At 47.6% G+C, this 12,466-nt stretch overlaps 1 protein-coding gene and 1 long non-coding RNA gene across 2 annotated transcripts in view; one reads left to right on the top strand and one right to left on the bottom strand.

The window, feature by feature from the left end:
- Positions 1 to 1,282: 1,282 nt before the first annotated feature.
- LOC120320128 lies at positions 1,283 to 2,503 on the bottom strand. The gene is made up of 3 exons (XR_005559909.1): positions 2,322 to 2,503; positions 1,791 to 1,988; positions 1,283 to 1,454 (listed from the first exon to the last, which is right to left on the bottom strand). It is a non-coding gene; the product is annotated as an uncharacterized LOC120320128 (long non-coding RNA).
- Positions 2,504 to 6,104: 3,601 nt separating this feature from the next.
- Positions 6,105 to 12,466, top strand: part of MAP2K1 (mitogen-activated protein kinase kinase 1) — a 34,588-nt gene continuing 28,226 nt past the window's right edge. Inside the window, exon 1 of the mRNA XM_039369621.1 lies at positions 6,105 to 6,503. Coding sequence (XP_039225555.1) covers positions 6,424 to 6,503 — 80 coding nt within the window. The 5' untranslated portion in view covers positions 6,105 to 6,423. The remainder of the gene's footprint in view (positions 6,504 to 12,466) is intronic.

Below are 12,466 nucleotides of genomic sequence, written 5' to 3' on the forward strand. Positions count from 1 at the left end.
TTTTGTTTCTTCTACCATCAAAGTGCTTCGTAAAACGCTAACGCTGTAACCTACAAACCACATTAACGCACTTGAAATCGCTCTTAAAATTACACAAGAGGATTGCTCAGAAATCAAAAGCTCGGCCAAAGAGATGCGTTCTTACCTTGTCCCTAAATGCCCGGAAAGCGGGGCCCGTGAGCATCACCCACAGATTCTGTCGCACGGCCTGCCAGGTGTGCCAGAAAAGGCCCTTTCCGGTAGACTGCCAAGCTCTGCTAGTGGGAAGGCCCTTGGAGAGGTCCCTCCCGCTATTTCCCACCAAAACTGCAATATTGAGAGGAGCGGTGGCAATCGCAACCTCCCACCCTGTTTCCCGCTTCCTCTTGGGGTTTTTACTGGGCTCCCAACCTTACTCCATTTCCATCCCTGTCTCTTTAAAAGGAAAAGCCTTAACCTCACTGAAAGTGGCAAAAAAGGGGGGGGGGAATCCTCAAGGACAACTTACCTGTTTTCCCCCAGTTCCTTCTTAACAGCCACAGCAAGGGGTGGGGGGTCACCCATCCGGCGGAGGCTCTAGGCTGGAAATCAAGGGAGCGTGACCTCCTTTCTCCACTGCCTTTTCCAAAAAGGCTGATGGTTCCGGCAGGCGTCCGCCCCCTTCCTCCTGGCCCTACATCAGTCGATGCAGCCGTGTCTGGGGGAAGTTAGCAAAATTGCAAGCCGGACTCTGCAAAGACCCGGGTCTCCTGCTGCCCCCAGAGAGACCTGCTTTTCCTTTCTCTTACCGCTGGGCGGTGGGTGGGCTGTTTACGGCAACCTGGAGAGGAAAGGAAGGAATCTCCTATCCGTCCTAACCCTGACTTGTTTTGGAGGAAGGTCTACAAAGTTAGATGGACGGCGAACAAAATAATAAAAGCCATTCATTAGTTGCAACTTCTCACGTCTCATCCCTTTTATCCATCCTTTAAATGATAAACCTAGAAGGGAACGATAGGTTATACACATTTTCAAAATAAACTGCATTTATTTTTATATTGATCGTTTCTTAATAAAAATGCACACAAGTTCAAATAGAGATTTGATATTGCGCCTAGATTAATACATAGGGATCTCTAAGAAATATAGTTTAGAAACATCAAACCTAAATACAAACCTACATACGTACGATCTCCTTAAAGAAATAGCAGGGCAGGACAAACAAAACTATTCTTGAATAAAAACACCTGGATTTGCTTAAAGGGGGCGAGCGGGGTGCACTTTTTGGAGGAGCAACCTCTTTAAGATGTAACACAGGGAAGCGCGATACGACTGGTTCTTCTACATCCGGGACTCGGGCGCTGGGAAAACACCATTCAACGGCTGCCTTGCTTGGCAGCCTTCGAGGAGACCCCCGAGACGGGTCGGAACCCCCTTCCCGACCCGAACGGCAAAAGCCTGGAACGTGCCCCGCCGGCCCCGCCTCTAAAAAGGAGCTAAAAAGAAGCCGCGGCTGAGCTCGCGTAAACGATCCCGAAGTGTGCTGTTAAAACAAGCTAACTTCGTCTCTACGTTCCCAATTTAGCCCCTATAGCTGAAAGGGAAAGAGCGCAAAGAGACCAGGTCTCACAACCTCCGGCGCCGCCGCCGCCACCGGTTCTCGGTCGCATTTTTACAGACACCGGCGGCGAAAGGCCAGGCGGACATCTTAGGGGAGAGGACCAAACGAGTGGCCGGGGAGGAGGGGGAAGGTGGGGATCCCCCGCTAACTAGGTAACAGAGAAAGCCGGTATCTTTCTGGAATCAGGAAATGCGGGGATGGCTCGGCTCACCTGAGGCAGTAGCAGGCTTCCTTTTTTCCTTCCTGCGGCTCCGTCAACGTAGTGCAGAAAAGAGCACGGGAAAAAGCAGGGAACCGTGCTGCCAACGGACAGAAAGTTGAGTACGGCCTCGGCGGATGGACAGGAACTCGGCCGTACTGGGAATGTCGTCGTCGGATGTCATGCTACGGAACGGAAAACTGTGCCCTCCTGTGGTCAAACGCGGATATTGCGGTCGCCGAAAAAAATAAAGCTTTTAAATGGGATTTTAAGGCTATTTATTTTTCCCCCATCTTTATTAGTAACCTCTTATTAATATTAATAGGGCGACGGGAGGCCCTTTTGCCATTTTCAAAGGTTTATTTCTTTTGGTGGCTGCTATACCCGGCGTGGCCACGGGAGGGCACTGTTTTCCCTCCCTTAGAGATAGCGGCATTGAGGCCGTGGAAAAGGCCTACGGTGGCCTTGGTGGTAAATGCTATGGGACGGGTATTGCGGCCGCCAATGGAAATAAGCCTTTTGAATGGGGTTTTAAAGGCTTACCTCGTTGATCGGACTGGAGTCCGCCCTGCCCAGAAGATCCCCGAAAAAAAGGAAGTGGAAGGATGATTAAGAAAAACTGACCGGAAGTCGCCCATATTGGGAAGGTCACATTGCAAAGACCCTGGAGGACGGCGAATTTGAGCGGACGAGAAATCGACCATGCTGAGGAGGTCTACCCGAAAAGAAGTAGGGGGAAAGATTAAGAACGAAGGGCCGGAAGTCGCTCATGATGGAAAGGTCCTTTTAACCGCAGCACCTGGGTGACGGCCGATACCGACGGACAGGAAGTCCACCGGGCCGAGTGGGCCTCTCGCAGATTACCCGTGAAGAACCAGCCGGCGGACATGCGCCGAAGGCCGAAGGAAGCGGCCCGACCCTTTCGGAGGAGCATAGTGTGGCGACGCTCTGCGCTTTGCAGCTTAGCTTCTCGGTGTCCCGATGCTGGGCAAAAGGCCTCAACATTAATGCTACGGGACGGAAAACTCTTCCCTCCTGTGGTCAAAAACGGGTATTGCGGCCCCCAAAAGAAATAAACGCTTTTAATGCCATTTTAAAATTACGATATTCTCTGTCTTTTTTAACGGTGTTAACACCTTATTAACAGGGCCAGGGGAGGCCCGTTTGCTGCAACGCACAGGCGCGGAAGAAGAAATCTGCTTCAAAAGCCTTCAACCTAGTTAAGGAGGACTATGATGCCCTATTAATATTAATAAGGTTTTAATAATAAAGAATAGCCTTAAAATGCCATTGAAAAGTTTTGTAATGGGCTGCTATACCTGCTTCAACCACGGGATGGCACTGTTTTTTGACCCTTAATAGCATCCAATAGCTTCAATAGATAAATAAATAATAATAATCTTAAAATCATGTTAAAAGGGTTTATTTCCTTTTGTGGCTGCTATTCCTTCTTTAACCGTAGGACTCAATTCTTCCCAGAGGGCTTGACCGCTTTAGTCTCAATAAATAACTTCCCCTCTCCCAGGAAACAGGCGATGGGAGCCTAAGCGGGCCTCCTGTGCACTTTCCTCACTGTTTTTAAATATCCATAGGCTACAACCAACCCAAGCAAAGCGGCTACCAACAGAATAGCTTGTCGGTGTCCCGATCCTGGGCAAAAGGCCTCAACGTTAATGCTATGGGAAGGGAAACCCTGCCCTCCTGTGGTCAAATTGGATATTGCTGTCGCTGAAAGAAATAATCCTTTTTAATGGCATTTTAAGGTTATTTTAAGAAATCTGCTTCAAAAGCCTTAAACCTAGTTGAGAAAGCCTAGGATATTAATAAGGCTTTATTAAGAAAGAAGAATAAGGTCCAGGTGAGAGGACAGGACTTGCTGCAGCAAGACCTGCAATGTACGCCCCATCCCAGAGAAGATGTGATTGACCCACATTTTTCAATTATTTATTTATTAGATATGTATGCTGCCCATCTCACTACCCAGAGAATCTGGGCAGCAGATAAATTTAAATAAAGATCTGGAAAAGAGGCCACTAAGACAAGCTTGTTCTTTCCATTCACTCTTGCCAGCTGTGAGATAACAAATGCTCTACTCTAACTCCAATGGGAGATAGAATTATTTCCGTCTTTTGTCATAGCGGGGACGCAACATCAGCTAGATCTTTAATTTTCATTCATAGGTAACCTCTCCTTATTGATGCTTAAACTAAACGACCCGTGAATGTAGGGTGGGAATGGAGACTCTATTACTTGCCCAATTAAATTTTAATTCTCTTTACGAGTTGAATTCGAGGCTCAGTGCAGCAGACTGGGATAGTCCTCAATTTACAACCCGAATTGAACCCAAAATTTCCATTGCTAAGCAAGACAGTTGAGTGAACTTTGCCACTGTTGTTAAGCAAATCACAGCAGTGGTTAAGTTAGTAACATGGTTATTAAGTGAATCTGGCTTCCCCATTGACATTTCTTGTCAGAAGGTTGCAAAAGGTGATCACGTCACTCCAGGACACAGCAACTGTCATAAATATGAGTGAGTTGCCGAGGGTCCAAATTTTGACCTCAGGCATGTTGCAACAGTTGTAAGTGCAGAAAACTGTCGTAAGTCACATTTTTCATGCCACTGTAAGTTCACATGGTCACTAAACAGATGGTAAATTGAGAACTACTTGTATTTTTTTAAAAAAATTGTCTTCCATGTTTTTCACAGTAATGTGAAAGAGTGGGCACCGAGAGGTACCATTTTAAGGTTAAAGGCCAAAATAAAGGTCAAAAATGAGTTTTTGAATCTAAACAGGGGTATCAAACTTGCAACATTGCGTGACGTGTCGCAACGTATCATGACTTTTTTTCCATTGCCGGCAATGGGGTGTGCGGGGTTTCACCATGACTCATCTGGCCTGGAGGCCAGCAGTTTGACACCCCTGATCTAAAGGCCAGTTTTCTGAAATACTGTCCTTTATATTAAAGGACATCTAGCCACTGTACTATACTTTTAAAGGCCCTATTACTATTATAGCATTGGCACTGAAGACCATTGGTCATGTGATCAAAATTTGGGCACCTGGCAGTCATGGATTTACAACAGTTGCAGCATCCCAGGCTCATGTGATCCCCATTTGTGACCTTGCCAGCTGGCTTCCGACAATCTGATTCAATGAGTGAAACCGGATTTGCACTTAACAACTGCAATGATTCACTTAAGAGTCATGGCAAAAAAAAGATAAAATCAGGCAAAACTCACTTAATGACTGTTTTGCATAGCATTGGAAATCCTGCTCCCAGTTGTGGTCATATGTCGAGGACTCTCTGTATGTATAAAATGTTGCAAAACAATGTGTAGCAGGTAACAGGTGAGTCCATTTATGTGCAGCATCTAAAAGAAAAATGGAGACAATTAAAGAAACGAAATCTTTTGCTGCTGAAAAGGAAGTAGAAGCAGCAGGTAGGGAAGGGGCAGGTGGGGAGGGGGCTCCACAGCAAGTTTATGCCTGGCTTTGGCAGGTGTAGGTGGCTCTCAGTGCTGGCCTTAGAGAGATGGGGGATTTAAGAAGTGAGAGATGGCCAAGGAAAGGGGAGCTCCTGAATGAAAGGCCCTAACATGTCCCCATTCCCATATACAGATGGCCCTTGACCACAATTGAGCCCAAAATTTTTGATGCTAAGTGAGACATTTGTTAAGTGAGCTTTGCCCCATTTTAGGATATTTTCTGCCACAGTTGTTAAGTGAATCACTGTAGTAATTAAGTTAGTCACACAGGGAATCTGGTTTCTCCATTGACTTTGTCAGGCCACAAAAGGGGGTCACCTGCAACCGTCATAAATACAAGCCAGTTGCCAATTTTGATCATGTTACTCTGGAGTTGCCACAAAGTTGTAAGTGTGAAAAATATTCTTGACTCATTTTTTTCAGTGCAGTTGTAATTTTGAATGGTCACTAAAAGAACTGTTGTAAATTGAGGACTACCTGTACTGGATATGCCCCCTATCCGATGTGGGGCTTACAAAGACTAACGGTGGTGCCCCTCACCAAACAATCCGGCAAATTCCAATCTGGGAAGCCCCCCCACCCAGCGTAAGAGCGTCAGTCCAGCAAGAGCCCAAAGCCTCGGAGTAGTGCGGGCCCCTAGTTGGAAGGGGGGGCAGAGGGAGGATGGACAACGCCCGCAGCTGCGTGCGCTCGCCAGCCCAATCTGGGTCTGGAGGGCGCCAGGTTGGGGAGCGGCGTCCCTGGGCTGTTAGGCCCGGCGGGGGCTCCGCTCGCCCTCCCACCGCCCAGGAAACCGGTCGGAAAGGGGCGGCGCAGCGGGAACAACGCCCGACCCCCGTTCCCTCCTCCTCGGCGGCGGCGCTGCTCGCCTGCATTTCGTACAGGAGGGCCGGAAGTATCGCCGCCGCCGCGTCTTGGCGCTGCCCGCCGAGCCAGAAGCACATGCGCCCTGCGCGCGGCCCGGCCCGAGGGTGGGGGAGCGCCCCTTCCCTTCGCCCGCCTCCCGCGCTTTAAAGCGCTCCCCGAGCGCAGCCGCCCCGCCGGGCTCGCCTTGGCGCACCGACAGCCAGCGCAGCCAGCCCCGCGCCCGCCGCCCGGTCCGGGCTCGACCGGCGGAGGAAGCCTAGCCCTGCCCGCCTCCAGCCGCCCGCCGCCGCCATGCCCAAGAAGAAGCCGGGGCCCATCCAGCTGAGCCCCGCGCCCGACGGCTCGACCATCAACGGCACCAGCGCGGCCGAGTGAGTGGGGCGCCTCTCTGGGCAGGGAGGAAGGGAAGGAAGGAAGGAGAAAGGAGGAAGAAGTAAAGATAGGAAGGAGTGAACGAAGGAGAGGAGGAGGGAAGAGAGGAAAGAAGGAAGCGGAGGTTCTCCGGCCAACGGCGCGTGCAGTTCTCGGGGCTGCTTGTTGCTGGAGGGCCGCGAGCGGAACCTTCCTTGCGCTTCCTCGTCTCGGTGCAGGCGATCCTTGCCGGCCACACGCGGAGGCATCGCCCGGCTGAGCTTCTCCCATGTGGAAAGAGTCGCCTGCCATCGCCCGGTGCCTACCCGCCCGCCGGCTGCGCACCCCGGGGCTGCCGCGTCACTCCCCGGCGCGACTCTGGCCGGTGCGGGGCTGAGCTGGGGCGGGGGGAGCGCAGACGAGCGAGGCTGGTGGCCGCCCTGGATTGAGTGCGCTTCAGCCAGCCAAGTTGGAGCTTCGCGCGGGCGGCTCGGGTCCTTCCTGCTTGTGCAGGGCTTTGGGTGGCTGCCTGGGAGTGAGGGTCTGCCCCTTCCAAAGCAGGATTCTTGGGAAACCTCTCCCCACCCTTTTTTTTGTTGTTGTTCATTCTGGACCCCCCCTGCTCTCCCCTGGTCTTTGGCTTGAATCTTCCCTTGTCTGGAGGAAGCTGGATCCTTGTTTGATCCTGGCTTTCGTTATTTTGTGTATGCAGCGCTTAGGTCAAAACAGGATGTATTCTTGGAATGAAATAGATTTAGGTGGAACTTAATAGGATTTCAGCGCAGGTATCAGACAGGATAAGAAAACAAGGCCAAGCAGACTTCACAGTAATGCTGGTCTTTATTTAGGATCTAATACTTGATTTCTGATTCAGAGAGGTGGTTCCACTTTGTGCCTAGGAATGAGGGATCCAAACGATCAACCTGGTGCTTTTATGTTTTTCCTTATGTATATGTTGACTGCTAATTGCCAGTATTTGTAGACTCTGTGGCCAAAATTCTTTAGAATTTGCAGGGCAGCTGGTTATGACAGATTGTTTTAGTGGAGCTGCTGGGGCATAGGGTGGGAGAGAATGTAGATTCTGGGCAAAAAATTTGGTAGTAATAAACTTTTCCTTTTTAAAAAACCCATAAGCATCAGGTTTTATTTCTCCTTTATTGAGCTTTTGTGGAGGCTAATTTTTTTTCAGTATTTTTTATTATTTATTTCACTGTATTTTTTTTGTTTGCTTTGTACTCAGAGTTCATGAGAGTTGGGCAGCCTGCAAGTTTAATAAATTATTATTACTATTATTTGCAGGAAAGTTGAGGAAGCAACAGAACTGTCTTTTGGAAATGCCACTGAGATCTGAATATTGGTTCTTGAGCTCTCTCCCTCCCTCCCCCCCTGCCCCCCTCTCTCCATATATATCAGCTTAAGGAATGGCAAAGTAGGAGCAAAAGGGTCACGTCTGCAATAGAAGAAGTCACCACTTGACTTTTTCAAGAACTGCCATTGATATTGGTGGTGATAAATAATCTGGAGTTTAAAGTGAAGATAGTGTTCATTCTAGTTTGATGTGTGGTCCAAATATGGCACCAAGTTGCTGACAGGTTTTGCATCCCATCTGATTTTAAAAGGTTTATTTATTTTAGAAATGGAAGCTTACACTCTGCAAAGCAAACCTGAGCCCAGAGGGTGACTTAACTATGAAAGAAGCAAATGCCATTTTATGCTGCTTCAGGGTGAGCACAGCAAGCACATTTGAGAAGCAGTGATTCTTTGCTAATCGATGGTTGCCCCTGGATTATTGTGTCCCCTTCTGGGCTCTGAGTGTTAATCATATTGAATGAACTGGAGCAGCCAAATTGGAGAGGGATCCAGAAAAGCAGTCCAGAGCAAATGACGCAGATCTTCCTGGAGCGAGGAAATATTCCCACCTGCCATGCAGTTGAGGGTGTTCAATTTAATTGTTTTGGCACTCTGACTATTGCGGAGGCTGTGATGGTAGTGTCAAGCTAGAGAAAGTTGTGATTGTCTGCAGTTCTGGCTCCTGCCTTCCTGAGATGGCATCCAGCTGGAGTTTGAACTGGAAGACGGATCCCTTCCAAATGGAATTCCGCAACCTGGTGCCCTAATCAGACCACACTTCAGAATGAACACTATCTTCACTTTAATCTCCAGATTATTTATCACCACCAATACCAATGGCAATTTTTGAAAAAGTCAAGTGCTGACTTTCTCCATTGCAGAAATGACCAGTTTACATTCCTAGTATCTTCCTTCCTTCCTTCCTTCCTTCCTTCCTTCCTTCCTTCCTTCCTTCCTTCCTTCCTTCCTTCCTTCCTCCCTTCCCTTCCCTTCCCTTCCCTCCCTCCCTCCCTCCCTCCCTCCCTCCAGGAGGGAGAGGAATAGATAAACTATCAAATCTCAATCTCTCTCTCTCAAAAAAAAAAGGAATAATGGGAGAGTCATCCTTCCTTTCTTTTGGGTTAGAATTGGATCCCTGTTGCAGTTTGAAAAGGAAATGCAAGTGATTCATCCAGCTTATTTGCCCAATCTGCTCCCCCCCCAAAAAAAGTCTTCAAGAATGAGAGAGCAGAGAAGAACTTTAACTGAAAACTGCACATGGCATGAATTTTTTAAAAAGAGATTGCTTTTTGACCTCTATAATTTGTCACCATTTGTTAAGAGTGGAAATGGGGAAATATAAATAGACAGCTTGCAGAGCAAAGTGCCACCATTATCCATAGGTATTCCTAGAAAATAAATTTGAATTACATTCTGAGATTTTGTCTAAAAGCACCCTTGTTGGTCCCAAAGAAGAGACCAAGGGAATGATCATTAATTCAAGCTTTGCCTTTATGCACAGTAAAATGGAGATGAGGTGAGCAAAAGAATCTAGGGACATATTTCTTGCTCTTGACAACTTAAAGATGTGTGGATTTCAGCTCCATGCCCGGCTAGGGAATTCTGGGAGTTGAAGTCTACATGTTTTCAAGTTGCCAAGTTTGAAAAACACTGTACTAGATTCTATTCCACTAAAAGGCTGAAGACATTTGAATGTTTACTGCTTTTTCCAAACCAAATATTATCCAGCTATGCTGGTTAAGTAGATGACAGAAATTGTAATTTTGTGCATTTCAGAGATGCAAGTCTGGTGTGAGTCCCCCTACAAGCAAACTTTCTTTGAATGTGCAACTTTTCAGATTATCCAGGGGTACTGAATTTTGTAATACTGTGTCAATTATAATCTAACCTATTGCAGAATAAAACATGCAAGTTAAAATGTTATTTTTAAGAAATTGCTAAGAGTTGAAGAGGGATGTGGGTGTTTCATGTGTCATTTGACAAATGTGCTTTGGATCAGTGGTGGCTGCTTTCATAGGTGACAGATGGGACAGAATGAATGCTCCCACTGTTCCAAACAAAACATCTTCAAGCCAAGCAAGAAAGTCCGGCTGCCTTTTGAAAGAAACAAAGCCCCTTTGGGACAACCATGCCCTGAATGACTGAGAACCTCCATACCAGCCCCGTTAAGCATATTCTCTGGGATCTGTCAGGGAGGAGTCCTCTGCACCCTCTTTCTCTCACGCAAGCTATCTGAACAGAATTGTCTCTTGCTCCTCTGGGAATGCAACCAATCCCTCCTGGGAATCCAGACTGCATTCCATTATGTCTGGGCACGAAGTCATAGGATTGGAAAAGGCCTTTCCAGGCGATTCTCTCCTTTCTTGGAGTCAAGAGATCTAATCCAATGCTGCCCCGTCCTGGGTGTGGGACTCCAGTCTAGCATCTCCAAAGGGCTTGTCCCCCAACCTCTCGCAGCTTGTTCAAGCCAAAGGAACAGAGGTGTTCTGGAAGCACAGGAAATGGGTTTCTCCATTCCTCCAGCCACCACTTCCCCCAGCAGCAAACAGCTGGACAGCCTTGGGTGCAATATATTAGCCATTTATTTCTTGCTTTTATTCTAGTAATTATTATAGGTAGCCCTTAACGTACAGCCACAACTCGGACTAGAAAACTCATTGTGAAGCTGTGCGATTGTTAAGTGAGGCATCACGTGACCACACCCGATTTTATGACTTTCTTCCCAGGGTCATTGAGTGAGACATCACATGACACTATTTGTAATCTTTCCTGCAGATTTCCCCACTGACTTGTTGGAAGCCGGCTGGGAAAGCTGCAAATTGCGATCATGTGATCACAGGATGCTGCACTTTTGTAACTGTGAGCCAATTTGCAAGTGCCTGAATCACAATCACGCAACCGTGGGGGTGGTGCAAGTGTAACTTCGAGGGTGGCTCATAAGTCACTTTGTCTGGACCCATCATACATTCAAAATACCATTAAACAAAGGGTCATAAGTTGATGAGCACCTCTGATATTATTACGATTGTTTGTCTTATACCATGTTTTCCCGAAAATAAGACCCAACCAGAAAATAAGCCCTAGCCTGATTTTTTTAGCTTGCTACTAATATAAGCCCTGCCCCCAAAATAAGCCCCAATTAAGATCACCATCAGCCCTGGGGAGTGGGGTGGGCATGGCCAGCACAGGAAGCAGTGAGCGTGCAGGGGCTGATGGTGTGCAGCATCAGCAGCCTGTCGGCCCCTTGGCCGGCACTTTTGGGGGCTGCATAGCCCGTGCAATGCAGGTGAGTTGTTGCTGCGGGCAAGCCGAGAGACGGGACAGACTGGGCAAGTGGCCGCGGGAGGTTTGTCCTCGTGGCAGCAGGCGGATGCAGAGGCACGGGGGAGGCAGGCGATCCCAACATGCTACACAGCCGCCAGCCCACTCCATCCCACTCTCTCTCAGCTTGCCTGCAGCCGCAACGTCAGCTGGGCTGATCACCCTGATATCGTGTTTCCCTGAAAATAAGCTGTAATGGATCTTTTGGAGCAATATATGTATATATATACTTACGAAGCTACCAGAAGCATCTGGCCAAGAAGCTAAAAGAATGCCTGATGAGAAGCATCTTTAGCCCAAAGTGAAGGGCTCATTTTCCTCTTCCATAAAAAAAAGAAACACATGAAACACATTTTGATAATATATATATATATATATATATATATATACATATATATATATATATATATATAGTAAAAAACAAATAAATGCGAACATCACGATAATATCAAACTAAAAATCGTTTAATATATATAAAACTGGGCCTTATTTTGGAGGATACACGGTAAGACAGGGAAGGGAGCAGTTTTGCATGTGTTTCTTTTTTTTATGGAAGAGGAAAATGAGCCCTTCACTTTGGGCCAAAGATGCTTCTCATCTGGCATTCTTTTAGCTTCTTGGCCAGATGCTTCTGGTAGCTTCGTAAGTAAGCATGAAAGCAGCAGCTGACCTCTTCCGCTGGTCTCCAACATAGCATCTGCTCCTCTGTGGTTTGTACTGTGGCGGGTTGCCTTGCATGCAAAACGTTCCCTGGCCCAAATCCAGTTTCCTTTGGGGGATTCCTCCCACCCAGCGTTAATTTCTTCTGCATTCTCCAGTTATTTCAGGAAGGTCTTCTCCATAAGCAAGGGCAGCCTTCCCTGGGCTGATGTGATGAGTATTGCAGATTGGCACATCTGGAAGGCGGTTGGGGAAGAGTGCGGGAAACTTTTATCACTGTGAAAGTCAGTTTGATAAAGTCTTGAGATAAAGAAGACTTTGACATCTTGATGAGCTTCATTAGGAACATGAGCAAGGTTTCTTTAATCCCAGTTGAGTCTCCTTCACCTCCTCGTCTCCCATTGCACAAAGTGGGCATCCGGTGGGTGAAATGATCCAATTGCTTGTGGTCTACATAGAGTCGGGCTGCTTGGAGAGGAAAAAGCCATTCTTGACCAACGTCTGCTCTCTGATTGAGGCCTTCACCACCATGAATTCCTATGGAACATTGCTGGCTAGCTTTCCTTCCCAGCTAGGACAGGGAGGCAACCTCCACTCATGAATTCACTACTACTGGAATGTTCTCTCAGGAGCACATAAGGGCTAAGCAAAT

The sequence above is a fragment of the Crotalus tigris genome, unplaced genomic scaffold (assembly GCF_016545835.1).
Source record: "Crotalus tigris isolate CLP2741 ecotype Arizona unplaced genomic scaffold, ASM1654583v1 scf7180000021179.819088, whole genome shotgun sequence".
Taxonomy (NCBI): Eukaryota; Metazoa; Chordata; class Lepidosauria; order Squamata; family Viperidae; genus Crotalus; species Crotalus tigris.